At 32.6% G+C, this 21,599-nt stretch overlaps 3 protein-coding genes across 8 annotated transcripts in view; 2 read left to right on the top strand and 1 right to left on the bottom strand.

The window, feature by feature from the left end:
- LOC108764915 (uncharacterized) overlaps positions 1–4,722 on the top strand; it is a 16,234-nt gene extending 11,512 nt beyond the window's left edge. The window contains exons 9-11 of the mRNA XM_018513323.1: positions 1,768–1,968; positions 2,443–2,673; positions 3,739–4,722. Coding sequence (XP_018368825.1) covers positions 1,768–1,968; positions 2,443–2,673; positions 3,739–4,400 — 1,094 coding nt within the window. The 3' untranslated portion in view covers positions 4,401–4,722. The remainder of the gene's footprint in view (positions 1–1,767; positions 1,969–2,442; positions 2,674–3,738) is intronic.
- Positions 4,723–6,816: 2,094 nt separating this feature from the next.
- Positions 6,817–13,985, bottom strand: LOC108764913 (uncharacterized). 4 transcript variants are annotated; one of them, XM_018513321.1, is made up of 6 exons: positions 13,960–13,985; positions 13,157–13,292; positions 12,663–12,754; positions 11,694–11,908; positions 7,234–11,587; positions 6,817–7,136 (listed from the first exon to the last, which is right to left on the bottom strand). In XM_018513321.1, the coding sequence occupies exons 3-6, from the start codon at positions 12,663–12,665 to the stop codon at positions 7,125–7,127; spliced, it is 4,584 nt and encodes a 1,527-aa protein (XP_018368823.1). In that variant the 5' UTR covers positions 12,666–12,754; positions 13,157–13,292; positions 13,960–13,985; the 3' UTR covers positions 6,817–7,124. The 4 variants fall into 4 exon arrangements, with proteins under 4 accessions (XP_018368823.1, XP_018368822.1, XP_018368821.1 ...); XM_018513320.1 differs by having other exon boundaries at positions 13,175–13,292; XM_018513319.1 differs by lacking the exons at positions 12,663–12,754; positions 13,157–13,292; positions 13,960–13,985 and adding an exon at positions 12,325–12,422 and having other exon boundaries at positions 11,694–11,923.
- Positions 13,986–17,939: 3,954 nt separating this feature from the next.
- LOC108764910 (uncharacterized) lies at positions 17,940–19,652 on the top strand. Of its 3 annotated transcripts, none has more exons than XM_018513316.1 (3): positions 17,940–18,113; positions 19,241–19,397; positions 19,482–19,652. In XM_018513316.1, exons 1-3 carry the CDS (start codon positions 18,039–18,041, stop codon positions 19,607–19,609), a joined length of 360 nt encoding a protein of 119 aa, XP_018368818.1. In that variant the 5' UTR covers positions 17,940–18,038; the 3' UTR covers positions 19,610–19,652. The 3 variants fall into 3 exon arrangements, with proteins under 3 accessions (XP_018368818.1, XP_018368817.1, XP_018368819.1); XM_018513315.1 differs by having other exon boundaries at positions 17,941–18,113; positions 19,241–19,393; positions 19,478–19,651; XM_018513317.1 differs by having other exon boundaries at positions 17,942–18,113; positions 19,259–19,393; positions 19,478–19,651.
- The last annotated feature ends 1,947 nt before the right edge of the window (positions 19,653–21,599 follow it).

Below are 21,599 nucleotides of genomic sequence, written 5' to 3'. Positions count from 1 at the left end.
AAAGTAACCACTATCTGAATAACAAACATCCCTCGTAAGTTATGTTGAAGATACGAATTGTACGCTTTTGTTTTGAATTTACACAATTTACGATTAACTATTAGTCTTTTAAATCTTCTCGGCTAATTAAGACGAAGTTTTGAGTGGCAATTATGTGCAACCTTTCTTAAGGGTCATTTTCAGAGAGCCATTTTTTAAAATAGGTAAAATCGATCTTGCAAGTCGCAAAATTAGTATTTCCCTATAAGCGTAAAATATTTCTAGAATATTATATGAATATTATATGAATATTATTTTTTTTAAATTAAAATAATATAATATTTCGATATTATATAATATTTTTTAATATTATGGAAATATTCTATAGATGTAATATGTCCACTTTATATAATAGCATTGGCCTTTAATATCCAATAAAGTAATATACCAATAATATAAAATATTATTAAAATATTTATTAATATTATTTTCATATATGTATAATTTGAATTCACAATAAGTGACGAAAAGGTCTCATCAGTTTATGCTTCATCTTAAATAACATTTCGGTGTGATTTTATGTACATATCCAGTTCTACAACTGCGCGTCAAAATCATTTTCAGTCTTTCAACTTAATCTTAAACTGAACTGTGGTAACAGTTTTATAAATTAAAATAAATGTTACTAAAATACTTTTTAATGTTCATACAATATTACAGTAACATTAAATAATGTTACTTTTAATAATCATATAACATTACCAGGAGTGGACATATAACCATCCATTAATATTTTAGGATTATTTAATATTATATAATTTTAACAAAATATTATTAAAACATTACATTCAATATTCTAAGAATGTGCCTAAAGTATTGCTTAATATTAAATAATATTATACGTTTATAGGATTATTTCGTTTGCACACAATAGAAAATATGATTTTATATTTTCTACTATGAGCCAGTGGATCACAGGTTGCGCATTGATACATATTTTATATATATGTATACATATATATATATATATATATATATATAGTAATATTGCAGAATATTTCAGCTAATTATACTGTTTCGAAAATACTTAGAACAAAGAAAATAATAGATACGCTTTAAAGTTTTATTATTACGAGAGACACATATATACATATTTTCCCTCCTTCTTCTTCTACTCATGATGGAAGAAAACACCTTCTTCCACCATGTTTCTACTATAAAGACTATTTTCATACTAAACCTGCAGTCGTAAATCGATTAGAACAGCACGGAAATAAAAAAAAATACTAATCTCACTATGACTATGGTCCACTTGATGATACAATGAAAAAATGCTTCAAAACAGTTAGTAAAATTCTTTCTTCCGATTAATTAATCAGAAACTTCAAGCATTTGTAGTGCCAAGTGGATTGCACTTAATATAGAGAAAAATTTGGAGTACTCACATTTTGTTTCACTAAATGAATAATGCAAATTGATCAAAATAGATATAAAAAGATTCTTGATTCGTAGGTAACCGCGGAATTATCATGCATTTATTAGAGGTAGATGGATGTCTCTTTTCAAATAATAGAGGAATATTCCATTTGCGAGCGCGAATATTCATTGGATTCATGACTCACTTCCGCATAAATGTAGTCTAAACTCGTGCGCGCTTTCGTGGCTTATGCGGAATTCCGACAGCTAGATAGAAACCAAGGTCTCAATTAATAATGTCCATCATAATGATCGCTCGACCCATAATGGTGGTTCCGCGTCATGTACGAGTTTGACCCTTGTTGAAATTAGGCATACGTCGCGGTACCGTAGCATTTAGCAGTCAACCGGATCTGGAGCCCGGCGATCCCAGACAAAGCCTGGCCGACCTTTACAAGCTACACCGTCGCCGGGAGACCGAGGGTCCAAATCGGCTGGGCGTTTTTCAACGACTCTTCAGTCTCTTCGGCAGCAGACCGAGTAGCAGAAAGACCTCCACAGCATCGTTCACCGGTAAGGGAAAGCGCTAAAAAATGAAAGAATAGAAGCACTTTACACCTTAAAGCGGTGTGATATAGACACAATTTAACTATATATGTATATTGCAACGTCAGAAGCGAGTTTTCTCTCACAAAGGAACATTTTTACAAAAGCACGTCGTTACAACTGCGGAAAGAAATAAAAGTTAAAATTGGAATTGGGTCCGTCTGCCTATTGTATAGGAATAATTTTCCCTTTTTGTTCAGTCGTGAAATGCTTGCGAGAAATAAATGTAAATTATTTGAATTCGATTCATGTTGCGGTCCATAATCGTTTGTGAATTGATGGAAAAGAGAGGAAGGGAGGTTATTGCGTATAACATATAGGTTTCGTATTTTGAAATAAATGTGATTCGTATATTTCCTGTTTCACTCTCGCATTTCCTATAATTCATCCACATATTTAATATACCTATACAGCTTATCCTGCTTATATTACCTTCATTAGGAGTTGCATCAGCGCTTCGAGTCCATATGGGCTACATCGCTGGTTTAGTGCCCGGCGCGAAAGCTGCCTCTACTTGCCAAGTCGATGCCCAAGGCACTCATTCGCCTCATACACGATGCGGTTCAGGACCAATAATTAGCATTACTAGCGAGGAAGACCGTAGGTTAAGCCTAGTAGGACTACGTCGCAAGGAAAGTAGCGAGCCTAAAGTAAATTTCAGTCTACCGCCACGTAAGTAACTTGACTCTTCAATATATTATCTTAATTAAATATGCATTTTATTTTAAACATTTTTACCTTTACAGAAATACCACGTACGTTGTAATTTTACAAGTTTCCATAAACTCATACATTTATTCATTAAATTTTATATTCAATTTCGATACGAAAACATCGTTTTCTTTCTCAAAAAGAGAAAGAAAAGATGTGGTTTTAATGTCTATTTTATTGCATAATATATCTTAAATAATTAATATTAGAAACAAATTCCCAAAATTGCAAATGTAAATAAATGAAATGAGACAATGGGCTAATGGGAATTGGCGCTGTAGTAATTACGCTATTATTTCATGAATCAAATATTAAATTTGTATATAAAAATATAGACGTTTTGGCTAATCTTTTAGCAATCGTCAGTATAACGTTACAAAAAATATGTAAATGATATTAATGTTCAAGCTTGTAATTCCTTTAGTTTAAATTTTGACATGACAACGAGTACACATGTTTCATACCTTCGCTTAATTTAATGCTATAACTCAATTTTTCTATTAAAAAATACTTGTTCTTAAATATTGACTATACATCATAGTCGGTACAACGTACTTGACATGTATGCGGTTAATATAGTGTAATTTAATCCAGTGAAGTGAGTTAGTTATTTTTCTATGTTTAATCTCATCCGTTTTAAATTCTGACCTCGTTGTCTTTAAAGATCAATCAATCGACTGGCACGATCCAGCTGTCTAAGTGGTATGGAAGAGTGGTGGTTCTCATGACTACTCATTTACGTTAACTTATATCATCGACTTTTTGTAATGTTATACTGAAGATGGCTAAAAGATTAGCCGAAACTTCTATATTTTTATATACAAATTTGTAATATTTGATTCATGAAATAATAGCGCAATTACTATTAATTTATAATTTATTAATTAATAATAATAGCGCCAATTTCCATTAGTCCATTGTCTCATTTCATTTATCTGCTTTTATAATATATCTTGTAATAAATTCATAAAGACGTTTTGAAAAGAAAATTTCTAAATTCAAACATTACGATGTTAAATGTTTCAGAGACGAGCACGAGTCAGTCATCTTCTCGAGAAAAAATACGGGGCTCACCTCGGTTTCCTCATCGAATAATTCCAGCGAACAGTTTAAGCGCTATTGCACAAGGTACATCAATTACGAGACCGCATCGTTGGCATTCGATGGATGATGCGACGAAACCGAAGATTACCCAAACAACAACTCGTGGTTCGTGCAGTCCCAACTCCGACGTGTGGACCGCAAGCGAGGTCAAGGTTTCTTTCAGCGAGGCCAATACTGTCAGAGTCAAGAAACCACCGGATTCTTTAGTCTTAACTATCCCCGTAGATTCAAAGATGAGTCCAATCGATACAAGACTGGGCAGCGATCTGAGAAAGCTATTCAGAGAAAACGACAGCGAAGAGGCAGTCAGTCCCGCCGAATATGAACTGAAGGCGATACAGTCGAGTTCGTCGTCCTCTTCGTCCATGAAGATAATCGGTGATTCTGCATCCTTAAAGAACGATTCCACCTCAGAGACTCGATACGATATCGTACCGAACTTCCGTCAAGAATCAAAGCCTCGTCCAACGAGCCCAATGATCTCGGTAATCGATATGGATAATCCAGGGGAGGAATCGAATACTGATGTCGACAGTAATGTCGGTACTTCCTGCGAAGAGAAGCGATCGACTCCTGTAACGTAAAATATTGTGCATGTGACAATTTCGTCTAAGTGATATAAAGTGTATTAAAGTTTAAGAGAGAGAAAAGATATACGAGGGAGGAACTTACGTTGATTTTCTCGTGTTCTATTTGCAACATCTAATATTTCGAAGTCCTTTCGAAAGTGGGGCAGCAATTCTATCAAAATTCCTAATTACCGTAGCCGCTTAGACAATCTAACACGAATTGAAAATTTCTATTTAAATGTTTCGTGTGATAGACGAAGGAAAATTATCATGCAGCGTGATAAAGAGATAATTAAAGTAATTAGGGGCGCATTATGTACTAGGATTTTCGTAACAGAGTTTGTGCAATATATGAAAATTATATATAATAATAACAGTAATAAAATATAGCATATATTAGCTAGCTTTAAATCAATATATTAAAAACCGGGTAGATCTTTCGATAGTCAATTCAAAATCTAACGTTAAATAGTGTTAATGTTGTTTAACGTTACAATTATTTATTAAGCGTTATATGATTCAGTCGGAAACTGTGCGCAGTGGAACGCTATAAAATCGACACTGTCAATGCAATATAGATTGCCAAAGGGAAAAGACAATATGGACATCCGGCTCAACTTGACGTGAGAATTGACTTTATTCGTGCTCAAATCAATAAGCGGGATAGTGCGTCATGATTGTGCGGAGACTCTCCAAAGTGGCGTATGTGTAAACTAAATGCGTTGATCATGAACCAATCGCAATGTAATATTAAACATGTGTGTTCGCTAGTAACTGTGCCAAAAAAAAAGAGAAAAAAGAAAAGAATAGCAAATTTTAAGACCCGTAAGAGTATACGTTTGTCTTGGAGGATTATAAAAGGGACCAACATCTATGATATCCTTCTATTTTTTTTGTAATGGAATAAATTGAGTAATCTTGGCCCCCTTCTGATATAACTTGTATAAAAAAGGTATATTGTTTTAGAAAATGCATTAGTTTTACCTTACCTTATAATAAGTAAGAAGAGTAACAGAGATCAAAATGGAAAACTTCAATATCACTTTAAAATACTCTATTTGTAATTAATGATATATTCATATCGAATATTCCAAGATAGAATACTTTCACAACTCTAAAACTCTTAAAGTATTTTAGAAAGGACAAACTGTAAATACCCTTACGGGACTGCAATCAAAGTGTTCAGTGCCCCAAACCCTTTCTCTAGTACCTGCGCTCATGTGCAATGAAAATATATCTGCTCGAAAAAGCGATTTAAAATAAGAATGCCACATTTTATTTGTAACATACGTGAACATGTATTGAAACGTACCGATATTTTCATGCCGAGTATATACGTATAAATATGTAGATAAGGCAAATGGTGAGGAAACGGTTTCCTTCCAAAGTGCTATCCGACTGGTTCCGTAACTCGGATATCTTGATGTGTCAATCAATAAAAAATACTTTACCGATTAAGCAATAATCAGCATTGTGCAAATAAGAATGATATAATATATAAAGAACTATATATATTCTATTCATTTTTGTTTTATTACATTGAGCATTCATCCCACAGTCCTTCAATAAAAGACGATTAATGCGATAAATGTTCACTAGTATAAGAATTTTTCATTCTTATATACCAAAGTCAGAAAATATTTAACTAATTAAATATAATACAAAAAGGTATTACTCCGTAAATGCATTATACTCTGTTACAATTATTTACATTTTCTTATATCTTATATAAATCAGCATATTTTTTTTAATCAGGAGAGAGATTGTATCTCGAATGTCAAATTAATCAGACTAAATAGATCTTAAGAACTGATGGACATGTAATGTCCCAAAAAATTGTTTTTCGATATTGTCCAGACAACACAAAGTATCCAAAAGAGAGACACAAGACATCTTTGGCGTCTAAAAGACGTCTTATGTCTCAATGTGTTGTCTGGGTGGTTATGCTCTAATTTTTTGAATTAAAACTTTCCGAGACACATTGTCGTCTTTAATTTCAGTAGTTTGACGTTTCGGGATATTGCATGTCTATTTACATATATCAAACGTTTAATACTTATATAAAATTATTTATATTTAATTTAATACTTACATTAACACTTACATAAAAATTATAACTTAACTTTAACTTATTCAGAATAAATGGACTTACAGTAAATATTAAAATAAACTATATTCGAAAGATTGCCAGTCTCATTTTATTTTATTTTTCTTATAAATATATTTTTACATATATTTACACAAAAAAATAAGAGTTGATTATATGTCAGAGTTTATTAATGTAACATAGTACTTTATTATTAGACAATATGTACTATATATACTATATATATATACTATATATATATACTATATATATATACATACATATAACATAGCAAAATATTAAAAAAAAAAAAAAAATAGATAAATTAGAATATTAAGCTTTTGTTGCTTTTTGTCAGACTTATCTATTATCTAATTCTATTACTATCTCGCTCGCAGCGTTACGTCCTAACGAATAATAAATCATTTTCTACCTCCTTACCTAAATAGTATTACAAAAAAAGTAATATATTACAAGATAATGAAAAAAAGAACTCTAATGGTTCACTGATGCAATATTTAGTGATAATAATGAAGGGTTCGGCGCGCAAATATACAGAAATGAGCATATAAGTAAGATTAATGAATCCATCATATTACAGCATTGCTCCCTTCCACGTATTTTTTTTCTTTTATACGTTTCATCTTCTGTAACTATATTGCCGCCTAAAATAATCAACGTTCATATAATTTGATCATTATGAAATCAATAACGTCACTTTCAACAAATGAATTTAATTACATTAATTATTTAATTACTTACACTAATTTTGTCTAAGATGGCTTTCACCGGTTTGTCTTGTTTTACAGTCTCCTTTGAATCTTTAACATTTTGCTTACTCTTCTCCACGTTGGCCTTTTTCTCCAAAGCATTTCTTGCCTCTATCCTCTTACGATTCAAGAAAGCCATACCATGCACCCTCAGATGCTTATCTACTGCAGCTTTATCTTCGAAAACTGCCATACAGACATAGCACTGATTAGCTACCGTTGTTTTCTCTTCCGTTTGCAAGTCACTGTCAAGACTAGGAGCGTAAGAGGGATTTTGATTCATATAATTGAGAGGATTTTCTATGCCGTGAAAAGCTTTAAGATGCATCTGCAAGCTGGGTGCAACCACAAAGTTCTCGCCACATTCTAAGCATATCAGGTAACGGCCCTTTAGTCGATGATTGGCAGCAATATGCTTTCTCAAATTGGATATGTCAGAGCATTGTTGACCACATTTCTTGCATATAAAATTGCCTTCATCGTCCTCTGCCGTTTCTTGCTTGACACATAATCCTACTGGTGGGTTCGTATCCTTTATTTCTGTATGTTTTCTCTGCGTCCATCGACGTTTTCTTTTAGTTACAGATAAAGTGTTATCTGATTTTCGTTTCCTATTATTAATAAATTGTTTATAGTCGCCATTAATAAAGTTATGTGACATTCGTGATAATCGCGGAGTGATTATCGTCACTTTGTACTCATCTGAATGCTTTTCACGAAAGTGTGCCTCCATTATGGATTGAGAAGTATTAATCCGTTCTTTGCATAAGTGGCATAGGTAATTAACTTCTTCCTTTTGCGATCCTACGGCGATACGCACTTTTGAGTTGGTATCAGCTTTTTGGACGAGAGACTCTGATTTTGAATTTGAGTCATTAGTCGGCTCACTTTTCGACTTAATTTCCATAGGTTTAAGTAAATGCTGTGGGATCCTGGCAAGCGGAGGAGGTTTTGGCATGAATCCCACGTTGCTTGCATTTTCATCTTTTGTCTGTGTATCGCACATTTCTGTAACGAGTGACTCGATGCTCGATTTACATATTGTTTTAATATCAACTATTTTTATACAGTTATCTGTAATTGCTTCGGATATGGAACTTGAAACTTTTTCATTCGATACAATTGACGAATTTGGAATACTAACTATGTCCATTAATAAAGGCTTTTTCTCAAATTCGGAGATGTGTGAAGTATTCATTATCAATTCGGTATCTTTTCCAATCTTTATTATCTCTGTTGTCTTTTTCTTGTTATTAGATTTGCTATCATTTAATTCTATTACTGTTTCTTCATGTGGGACCATTTTTCCGTCATTGTTAACTATAAGTTGAAAAAAAGGAGACTTCGCCTTCGTTTCAGTTAAAATTTTCGTGATTGCTTTCTCAGGTTTGGATGGCTTTAAATCATTCATCGATACAACGCTGACTATTTTTGGCAATAATTGTCCTTTTTCCTTATCTTCAATGTTCTTCACTGCTGAACTTTCGTTAACCTTCTTGGTATCTGTAGGCCATACATGTTCCATATTTTGAGAGCCACGTTCAAATATTTCTGAACTAATAGTTTGAGTATTTACGATTTTAGGTACTATGGTACCACTCAAAAGAGATTTTTCAGCATTTAAAATAACAGCTTTTGTCATTTTAAAACCGAAAATTAAAGTAAATGCTTTATCACTAAGAATTTCTGATAAGGATTCTACATGATTGTTTCGTAAATGAGTGTTCAATAGCATCGCCACATGTTTATTATCTGTAGTTATTAACTGACAAAAAGGACATTTAAACCATATTAATTTTCGAATTACAGGGTTCTTCTCCAAATATGGCATGAAATTCTCGCAACGTAAGACTACATTACTTAATTTATATATTACTAATCGTATTGGCTTGTGCTGCGTCGTTATCGGATGTGTCTTTGTACGATGTTGTATGTACTCATTATACGAGGCAAATACTCGATTACAAACTTCGCAACCAATTTTTGTATTGCAATGCATGACAACAAAATGTCTGGTGATTGATTCTAAATCTCTAAAACCATCTATTTCGCAAATTTTACAACCAAATGTGATCTTTCTCAATGTATGAAAGCAAACAGTCCATGTGTGAACTTCTAAAGATATAGAAGACTTAAACTTGGAATCGCAGTCTGGGCAAACAAAAGGTTTTTTCTTCTTATGGAAGTTTTGATGTGCGACAAATCGTGAAACACTACCTTGGTAAGATTGACAATCTTGACAAACTTCTTTATAGCAAGAACAATAATTATTCTCATTCATAGCCAATTTTGAAAAGCCAACTATATATGATTCAGGTTTCCTATATCTATAGCATGATAGACATTTATGCTCTCGATTTATCTTTATTTCCCATTCGTTTAATATTATATCATCGTTCATTTCCTTATCCTGTACATTCTGGTTAGATTTATTGAGACATTCTTCTAATATGCATTTGATAGTATTAACAGCTCTTAATTTTTCTTGAAAAACGTGGTCTGATATGAAGTTCATAACATTTTTCATTTCATCAGTAATACATTGCAAATGCTCCAGCCGTTTATTCAATTCCAAGCTATTCATTTGATAAAATTCATTAAACATTTCTCGTCTATATTTTGTTATTACATCACACACAGCAAGAAGGCTTTCTTTTGCAATACGATCTACTAATTTTACATCCATATAAAGATGTCCATTATCTTCTTTAATCAATGATATTATTTCCGACATATATCTCGGATGCATGGCAGATACTGGAATTAAATGCGGAGGCATTTTTTGTAATTTTGGCATAATTGAAGTTTTGTTAACATGTGATTCATTATTGGATAATTTAGGAGATGGCGAAGGTGTTGAGATGGAAACATTCTTGGGAGGTAAAGTAGTTTGTAGTGTGCCGTTTTCGACTTCGTTAGAATTAGTAGGCTTTAAAACATTTGGCTTTGAAATGTTATGTTCAGACGTCAGTTGTTTCGTAGCTTTCGTGGCGTTTTTTATACGTTTAATGACGTACTTTTGTCCATTACTTACTATAATTTTTTCATCCGATTCTTGTTTCTTGACATTGGAATAAGATCTCTTCTGTGTTGATGTATTGGAACCGTTATTATCTACTACTGAGTTACTTGAATTTGTTTTAGTAGTCAATTCATTATTGCTGCGAGACACGACATTATGTGAATTCTGTTTAACGAGAACTATTTTCTGGTTGGAAATAAGCTGAGATGGAAATTGGTTAATTATTGTAATATTCTTTGGATCTTGGACATTTAATATCTTATTATTTGATGTTTGTGTCGACTGATTTAAATTAGTCTTAATTATTGAACTTGTCTTAGAAGAAAATGGGATACTAATCTTAAATGAATTGTTCATAATTGTGTTAACGCCAGTTTTGGTTATATTACTAGGATTACTAAGATTGTTCTCAGTAGGTTTTTTTATAACATTTTCATGAATCGTATTTGTTTCGTGTGAGTTGCGATTCTTAGAAGTTTCATACATCATTTTATTATTTATTTTGATAGTATTAGCTGGGCGATAAGTTTTTAATTGTTGTGTTCTCTTACGATTTACTGGTATTTCTGGTTCAAAATGTTGTGAAGTAGGACCGCAATCCACAAAAGTAATATCAGTTGATGTACATGGATTATCTTCATTTTCTACGATATTCTTATCTTTGATTAAATCAACAGAATTATTTGTATTATTATCTATGAAATCGTTATCAATAAATTCAATATCCGGGGAGCTTCTAACATTATATGTAATGTTAGAACTGGAATTCGTAAATATATCGGTAATTGTCTTATAGGAAGGTTTGAATAATTGTCGACCATGGTACTTATCGACAATTTCCTTTATCTTAGCGTCATTACTTTTGCCATTAATCAGTTTCCACCAATTATCTTGCAAGTTATGCTCCTTTAACCAATCTATAATATGTATGCGTAACAAAAATGCCACTTCCATGAGTGCTTCACACAGTATCTCAAATTCAGAAGACCAATCACTACTGCTTATGTCAGTAGGTAGAGGAATTAACATTAAATCACCCATATTTACCATGCTTAATTGATGCATTTTCATGTGATCGATAAATTGGCACTGATTGTAGAATACTTTTATAACTCCCACTCGTAACTGTCTACTTGAAATACTACTTCTTGATACTAAATATGCGCGTTTTTTACTATCTTTTTCTAAACATTCAGAACATTTTGTATAACCTTTTCTGGTAACTGGATGATTACATACTGTATCGAAACAATAACGACACCAAAGCCCTAAAATCCAACAATGCCGTGCATTGTGTTCCTCAAAACTACTTTGAAAACGAAAACTGAAACAAAAATCATCCATACACGCGTTATAGTTACATAATAAAATAAATCATAAAATTCCGTCGCATTTTAACGCAATCGTTAAAATACTTTATTCCAACTCACCAATCTCTGCAATGTCTGCACACATATAATGGACCAGATTCTACAATATCTTCGCTCAAGGATGCTGATGGTTCTGTTGGCATGAAGGGTAAACAATGCTGGCTAAATACAACATCCTGTACAGCTTTGTGATATTCTAATCCCCATTTGTCCCCAATATTTTTATTCTTATGCACTTTTGGTCCAATGCGTACGGACCGTGTACTAAAACGATCCTGAAAACAAATTGCCTATCTTGGATAAAAGATATTAAATATCATTTTCATATTGAGATGCAGTTTTATAGTCTTATATTAATAAATCCTGCAAGATTACATTAATTGTAAACTATCACAATGATCTAGTCAATGTTTTCACAATATCACTACACAAGATACTAGAAAATAAGCTTCTTCCTACATATTTATTAGCTCTATTAATCAACACCATAAATGCACAAGTTTTTTATCTATGGAATTTAAAGCCAATTTTATCATGGGTATTTGTTACAGCATATCTGTCATATATGCAACTTAATGAAAAGAATTGACATTGTTCTCTCTCTCTCTCTCTCTCTCTCTCTCTCTCTCTCTCTCTCTCTCTCTCTCTCTCTTCTTTCCTCTCTTATCTTTACGTATATTTGATTTTTTACCATAGATATTTGTTATAGCATATCTGTTATATATGGAATTCAATGAAATGAATTAACACATTGCTGCAAATCACAAGGTGTATGTACATTTTTCAGCCATGATGTCTCTTGATTTCTTGAACGCGAGCACTCTGTCGATAAAATAGTGCATGATAGAGCTGCCATAGTGGAAAGTCATTGAAACAATTTGTGCTTGGTCACAACGTTTAACCATAGATGTATATGGCGTCAATTAACATTTTATTAATGTCGACTTATTAATGTCAACTATGCAGCCTAATGAAAATTTTTACATTGTAACTTAACACGATATAATAATGTAATATAGAGCTCAATACCATTGGTTTCACAGGATAATGCAATCACTAAATTTTTTATGGTGCTATTGATTGGAGTAAATCCAAATAAGAGACCCTCCAACCCAAAGATCCTGGAATTTATATGGGAATATTAGATGTGCGTTTCATAATGCAATTTGTTACAGTTGGATGCATGTGCTCTGATAAATAAGTTAGGATACTATCAAGATATAATATACATTTAGTAATAAAATAAGTAATTATAGCCAACAAGCAAAAAAAGTTAATTAAGTTAATATATAATATATATTTCTATGCATATATTTAATTGTTTAAAAGATGCTTTATATTTTTGTATATCCCTTACATTGGTGACTGTAAAGTGTTCTGTAAAGTGTTGATACGCATTTAAGTGACTCTTATCAACAGTTTACAGTTCCTAAAATCTGGCCTGATCTATATGATATATTTATATTTACATATTTATCATTTGTATATAACAATCTAAATTACATCCAAAAAGAGAGGATTACCTTCAATGTATATCATACCTGGTAACACAAATATGGAAACTAAAGATACTTATGGATCTGTAATGTTATTTGCTTTCCTTAGATAATCATTTGTATTAACAGTATCTCACTCATGATATCACGTGACACAAAGTACCTGAAATAAAGTAGATAACATTTTATTTATTATATATATATATATATATAATATTATGTCCCACAGCATAAGTATGTGTTAGAGTATATCCACATAAATTTGCATAGCTGCATAAACGTATGCATAAAGAAAATTATCCAATCGCACTTTATGTGTGACTTTATAAGAGAAATGCGATTGAATAATTTTCTTTATGCATATGTTTATGCGAATATGCAAGTTTGTGTGAATATATCCTTACAATGTGAAATAATGTCTGTACTCATAAGGTCTGTTTTCTGTGACTAAATTAAATATACTTTTGGAAAAGTAAAATAAGTGTATGTTTAATATTTGTTAAAAGAATTCTAGCGCAGGAACAGAAAACAGACCAATAGACCTTATATTTGAGGCATCCTTAAATTTATTTTGAGATGTTTAGTAGCCAATAAAATAATTTGTAGGCCTATCTAAAGATAAATTTAAGGAAGCTGTAAATATAAGGTTTCACTATGAACATGGACATAGTTTCAATGCGAAGGATCATGAGTGAGATATGTGCCATGTCCACATATGTAAGAAGCTACAATTCTTAATATTGGAGCCTGACATAATCTTTCTATTGAAGTCCTGTTTATATCTTATAATTAGATTACAGAAAAGTATTATTATAAGACGTAATTAGTACCTTTTCACACGAGAGACTTGCAACTCTTAGAAACTTGCAACTGTTGGAACTATACCTAACCTCGTAACATCGCTAGAGTGCGCTAGTTTCGGGAAACTAACATTTTACACGAAGCAACACGAGTGCACGAGATGTAGTATTGGCTCGGTAAAATGTAGTTCAGATAACTCGGATATGATAATGAGCAAATGCGATTTTTTTTTACAAAAATGAGTAAAGTTGCGCTTATAACAATACATATTGATTAAGTATTGCCAGGGACACACGCGACCATCGTTACAAGATAAATATTCTTATATTAGAATAATATATAATAAAGGAAAAAATATATATATATATATAATTTATGATGAATTATATAGGTTGTTAACGCATATTTTTAATGCTAATTCCTTCTGATCTTTTTATTTTTTTATTCAGGGCAAAGTAATGAGACTGGCGGAAAAATTTTTACGAAAAACTGTATTGATTGAGACAATAAAAACTTAGAAATTTTTAGTTTTTCATAAATATTTATAATGGGACGTAGAGTCATTTGTTTGAAAAACCAAGAAATCTTCCGCTCTCAACGCCACTCTACGTCCGATTACGAATATATATCTACGAAAAACTATAAAAATTTCCAAGATCTTATATCTCATTGTATAGTAATTTTTCTGTACTAAAGTAAGACCCTTTTCACACATACTGATTTTTTTTCCTATTATCTACGACAATGATGCGAAACTGTGAGCCGAATAATGCAGTTCACCTGTGAATTTTTTAATTAAACCGATCATATACAATTATGTGCTCTTAATTGTTTTCTATCTTTCTTGCTTTTTACTCCTTTGCGATTATCAAGAATGTATTTCTTGCTATGTTTCTTCTGAAGTTTATTAACTTTTATTTTGGGCCACAGAAAACGAGAAATAAGATAAGAGATAAAAAGACAGGAGCCGGAATAGTCCGTCCTTAATCTCAAAAGCAATATTTTGAGATGCTAATAAGCTCTCTGATTGGTTCATGCGCTAGCTTAAGACCATCTCGAATCTTGAGCAACGTTTATGAATTTAGCTCAAGGTATAAAAAATGGCAAAAAACAAGAAACAGGAAATCAAAAGCACATTATTGAATAAGTTTTGTGATCGACAGGCTCATAACTGAAAATACAAAATATATTTTCTGTAATTACATTTCATGAAAACGAAATAAACACAAGTTGCTTTCCATTTTTACACAAGTGATACAGACGAGTCTAAAATTATGTGAGGTATTTTATATTCAGACGTACTTACTGATGAATTAGTTATTGTATAACACAGGTTTATAACCTCACTTTTTATGCGAGTTAACAAGTGTTTTAGGCTGGCGTGGCAATGGATTGATGATATGTTACATGTTCTACGTTTTACCAACAGTAGAGCGTCATTGGCTACGTTCAAAACTCAGTAATTGAATGAGCGCTTGCTACTCTATTGATGTATTCTTCTAAGCTAAAAGTCTGATAGAATGATCTAGAAGAATACACACTTTCTTTGAGATCTTCTAAATAGAGATTGGCCAAAACTCCGGCTTGTGAAACCGGATATGAAACCGGAAATGACGTGTTTTGGAAATGCGCGCTTATGGTGCGTTTGGAAAACACTATTAGCGCTACTTTTATTATTCTATCTTCGTTGTTTATTAGATGTAAAACAAGGATAAAATAACAAATAGCGCTAATAGCGTCTTCCCGACCGCACCTTAGAGATCTTCTAAAAACGTGGAGCGCGTACTTCCAAAACATTATTTCCAGTTTCACATCATGCTGGATTCGAGCTTTGGCCAATCTCTACTTAAGGCCACTTTCACCATCGTCAGCTTACTTAACCAGCCTATAGAACTATTTCTATCTCTTTCTATTTCATTACAGTTACTAGGCTGGTTAAGTTAACTGAGCTTGATAAAAGTAGCCTTTAGGCCCAGTTTCACAACTGACGGTTAACTCTTAACCGAGGTGTTCAACTTATTCATAAAGATTAATTCTAAAGATTAGAAAAAGACGAAGAGTAAGTTGAACCGAGATTAAAGTCAATCTACATTGGTGGAAATGGGTATAAATAAGCCCCATGTAACCGTCGGTTAACTTAACCGAAGTTGGTAAAAGAGACCTTTAGGCCCAATTTCACAATTCATGATTAACTCTTAACCGAGGTTCAACTTGATTCTCATCTTTTTCCAATTCTAAAATTGAAAAGAGACAATGAATAAGTTGAACCTCGGTTATGAGTTAACCGTCAGTTGTGTAACTGGGCCTTAGGCCGTAATCACACTACAGACTCCCGATTCTAACTCGACTACTGACTCAGACTCCCGACTATCATTCTACCAATCACAGCAAGGCAGCAGCCGACTCTGACTGTCGACTCGAGAATAGAAATCACTCTATTCGATAGATTTTGAGTTGGGAATCAGAGTCGGGAGTCTGTAGTGTGATTACGGCTTTAAGCGTAAAACTTGTTAGAGATTCTTAGGGTCATGATCTTGACAACATATGTTAAGATCAAGATCATTGGAGCTTGGTCCCCTAATCGATACTTTTATCCGTCTCGCTTTTTTCTATTTGTTATTTACAAAAAAATGTGCTTGGAACTAAATTGGTTGCTATGATCTTTCTAGAGAATTCATCAAATCCGGTCCTTCTAAATTAATCGACGATTAACTCACAGCAATGCTAATGGCAGTTTAATGTATTAGAACATCTCCTCTCTTTTCCTCTTCTGAGATAAATGCCCGTATTTATAGTCAGCCTTATATTTAAAACTTTCTTAAATTTATCTCATATCCCAAATATATCTTTAAGATATCTCTAAGATGTATTTTTGATACATTTGCTGTGTGGGCTATTGCAAGCTGCGCAACTACTGCTGCACGGAATTTCGGCTTCCAGTCTTCGCAAAGCATCCGTATACACGTATTTTTCATTCGGTGAAAATACTTTTCTTCTAGACTTTCAATCCTAGTTCTACAAACTCGGTATCGTTTGTTCCAGTAATGTGACCTCAGCTGCACGCTTATTTTTAAGATATGGACTCTAAGTCCGGATCTACAATAGGTGTTTTATGCCTTATGCCGTAAGAAACTGACCAATTACAGTCGAATCCGAGAAGAATAAGCGACTGTGATTCGCCCATTTCTTATGGCTTAAGGCTTAAAACCCTATTGTAGATCCGGGGTAAAACTCTTATTATATCAAGCAAATCTGAGATGACAACTGTACGAGCCAAAAATAAGTGAATTTTTTTAACTTTTTTTCGATTTTCTCATGAAATCCAGTACAGCTGACATCCTGTTTGTGCGTACTTTAATTTATGTAATAATACTTTTGCAATTTGTAAATCCAATTCGGAGATTTTTCACGAGTGGAAATGTGGGTAAAACAGAAGGTTTTAGCATCGCCTTAAGTCAAGATCTGACTATGAATACGGATAAAACTGTGTTTAGTTCTGTCTTTGGCAATCATAATGTTTGAGTTAACCAGCGATTAATCGTTAATCGGAGTTGGTGAAAGAGGCCCTAATTAAATCTCTTATCAGAATATACTTATCAGAATAAAAAGGAACGTACATTTAACAGAGTTATGACGTCAGATTAGAGTTATCTTTTGAGTTTTGATGTAAATGGAAAGCTATTGCGCGTTTTGAATACGGGCCATCATCTTTTAAATAGATTGCGCGAATTATTGATCTATTAAATATTTGAAACTCTTTTCATTTCGCTGGATAGAATTCAAAGGGTGCACATTTAATGTGTTAATGAAACGAGATTATGGAAGATTTTATAGAAAATTATTAATTTTATAGGAAATCTTTTTTCTTAAGATTCTTTCTTTTTGATCCTTCTCATCACTAACCTCTTATCTCTGAAATCACCAATTTTGTTGTCTCTAAAATCACCAATGTCGTTTGTCTTCCCGCCAAAGAATCATGTCCGCTTGCAGCTGCGCCACTTGCGGCTGCAGAATTTACAATCTATGACAGTCTATGGCCGCAAAGTTGTGCAGAGTGCAGAGGCACAACGAAGTCGTCTGGTGATTGTTGATTACGCAATTGCGAAAAATGCCGTTTTACCAATATAATTCATTCACTGGCAAGCTGAAGCCGTCCACCAATTTTCAGCCGCTGTATCCTATTGTAAGTACGGATGCACGTAATCTGTATCTCGCACACGAAAATTCATTGACTGACTATACTTGATCTCTGCACATCTCTGTCCGAGGATGTCACCAAATTGCTCGTTTCATTGTTCCGTGGAATCTCAGTGCTCGCTTTGCTTTCTTGAGTATGTTCTCGCTCTTCAGATCGATCGTCATTTGGTTATCAGATCTGATTTTGTTGAACGTAGAGCAGTGATTCAGCCATGTCGAATACGGACCTGCGTTCATGTAACATCTTTATCAGATCTTATATTGACATAATATGCTATAATGATGTTAACTAACATAATGAATGAAGTTTATATTAGCTTATATATTATCTTAAATCGGTCTATCATACGTTAACACGTAATATTTTGGAAACAAAATGATAAGTGTCGTACATATAAATACATAACAAGTCTACATTCTATGAATATATTTTTGGGTATATGTATATATAGAGACAGAGAGAAAGAGAAAAACAAAACGATTCTAGTTGAAATACATTGGCTGTGTTCAGCAGAAAAAGCAGCTTTACAACTGTTGTAAAATTCTTGAACTATGCATGGTGAACTATGACTATGTTTACATGGCACCCTTAGGGTGTGATCGAGTTGCTGCTACAAATGCTCCGAAGCATTTTTTGATTGATCAATTAGTAAAATTCTTTCTTCCGATTGGTTAATCAAATGCTTCGAAGCATTCGTAATGGCAACTCGACCACACCATTAATTAGGTTTAATAATATCTGTTGCTAGTTGTAAAATTAGCCAATCAGTCATTCCATTCTTCACAGAATAGCTATGATTCGTCAGTTTCATAACTACAGATGTTATTAAATTCGATTAAGGATGCCGTATAAACGTAGTATATGATTGTTTTATACATTTAGATCTATAAGGAATTGAAAGCAAAAACCAATCGTGTATTGAAGAATTTTACAACAGTTGCAAAGCTGCTTTCTCTGCTGAATACAACCATTAATATTTTCATTCAATATATATGCACAAGTAGCACAGTAGCGCTTTGTTAATGCTTTGTAAGCGCTGTGTGCTACTTGGGTGCAATAAATAAACATGCTTATAAAATAAATAAGCAGTAAATATTTTAATGTTGTTTCAGTCTCCTCTTCCTTTACAGAAATCAGAGCCAGTAATAATTTATGACTCCATCAAGACAAAACCTTTGACGGTTACGCCCAAATCAGGCTATTGCACTGGTGGTAAACCAGCCACCCTTGACACAAAATTGTGGACAAAGTACAAGCACTATGGGGTAAGTATACATAACGATAATTTTCAGCTGCAATTAGATTTTGAACATAGATTTACTTTACAATACGTTTCATCTTGTTTGCAGGAAGCATTGAAAAAGGATATACCAGTATACTTATCAGGTGGCAGAAGAGACAGAGTAATGTTCGGGGCTATAGCTGCATACGTCGGTTTTTGTACAATTAACTCATTCACTTGTATGCTATGCCAAATGTAATCGGCTAACAATACTAAGCGGGTATTATGTAGATAATAAATTGTATAGACTCTTCTGGTATTGCGATTCTGTATTGACATTGCAAATGTTAATGATAGAAAAAAAATAAAAAATAATTATATTGAATTAAAATGTATATTTATTAATATACTTTCTATCACCTTTACGTTTTCGAATGTTCATAGTCTTGTATATGAAATTATAAAAGTAGATTTTGTGTAAGAGGAAACTTATGTTTTGATACGTTAATATTGTCTAGTTTTTTTATTGTCCCGTAAAGGAGATAATTTTTATAATAAAAACTGATGTATAAAAAGACCATAGTTAATCTAGTTTTTATCACGATTTAGAAAATATGATTTTTATAATTCTGTTATACATAAAGATCTATTCTTGTTCGAAGAATTTTGGACTAGTTCTGAATTTAGTGCAATAAATCAGAGTGAAACAAATTATAACTGTCTCACTTTAAACTAAAATATGTAAAATATCTAGCTCAAGATTGCTACGCAAAAATTAGTAATTAGAAAGGTTAAAAATACGAGCAATGTTTATTGAATCTGTAAAATTAAACTAGGTCTTTATCTATAAATTAATCGGAAACATTTGTACTAAGTCTTCTTCTGAAGATAACTTTAATAATAGAATTTTAATTTTAGACTTTGCTTTTCCTCGCCACCCAACGACCATATAATTTTATATGTAATGTTAAATTTATTGTGCTCAACTTGTGATATGACTTCATGTTTTCGATTGTATCTTTCTTTCCAATTTTTAATTATTTTTTGTATATGTGAACTCGGTATGTTATAGAAGAAGATTTAGGTCAAAACGTTTCCAATTAATTTATAGATAAAAAAACTAGTTTAAGTCTTAATGTATGTTGTAATAAACTAGTTTAATTTTAAAGATCCAATGAACGTTGCTCGTGTTTTTTTATTTTCCTAATTACTAATTTTTGTTTCACTCTAATTTATTGCACCATTGCTGTTCAGAATATCGATTATGTATCTTTTTCCCTAGGGCAAAAATGTAAAAAGTGAAATTTTTGTTGTATGTATGTACACTGCAGTGCATTAATTCGCTGGGTCATAGTAGCGGCCCGGCTTATCGACGTTTATTTTTTACTCAAATACTATCAACTTTACAGAAAAACTGTAAGAGACAAAAATAATTTATTTTCTTTTCGTAGAACTCTAAGAATTTTTTCAGAACTTTTTATTACTGCATTTTCTTATTTTCGGTAAGTCGGGCCGCTACAACGACCAAGCGAATTAATGCACTACACTGTACATGCACACATCATAATAAATTTTTCATTTTTCATGTTTTCGCTTTAGGAAAAAAGATACATAATCGATACCCTAAATTACTCTAAACTTGCATGCACTTAACGCCCTCTCGACAAGTATAGGAATAAAAGTCATAGCAGAGAGAAACCTGAGAGAGGCCATGCCGGTCTTCTTCCTGTTACGTCGAAATCACCCATACACTACCGCTATTACACTCATTTTCAGTTTGGGAACCACGTGACTAATATATACGCTTTCCAGCACTATCGATAAAATCGTATCTTTGAAAGTAGATGTAGTTCGTCTCTGTACTAAATCCTCAGGACAAAAGCGTGCCGACTATCCATAGTTGAATAGGACCTCGAACGAAAAAATTTTTATTTCGCATCTCCTACATATGGAAATAAAAGTTGTTGAATTTTAATAAACGAAATTGAAAATTCAAACAAGTTAATTTAATGAATTTTATCTTATAATATCTTATAAAATTACGAAGTTATGTTTCTTTATGCAAATTTTCACGTTTTTATACCAAACATAATTACTAGTATGTATCAAAGTCTCTATAATTACTAGCAATTATACAGAGGCTTTTAATAAATTCAATCTCTTCTCAACACATATTGTCAATTTAAGGTATAATTTAGCAAAAACGAGTTATAGAGGCCCTCCACCACCCCCGCCAATTTTATCGGCGG

Source organism: Trachymyrmex cornetzi, unplaced genomic scaffold, assembly GCF_001594075.2.
Source record: "Trachymyrmex cornetzi isolate Tcor2-1 unplaced genomic scaffold, Tcor1.1 scaffold466, whole genome shotgun sequence".
In the NCBI taxonomy this organism is placed as follows: domain Eukaryota; kingdom Metazoa; phylum Arthropoda; class Insecta; order Hymenoptera; family Formicidae; genus Trachymyrmex; species Trachymyrmex cornetzi.
Note: the sequence above shows the minus strand (reverse complement) of the source record. Positions and strands in the feature narration are given on the sequence as shown.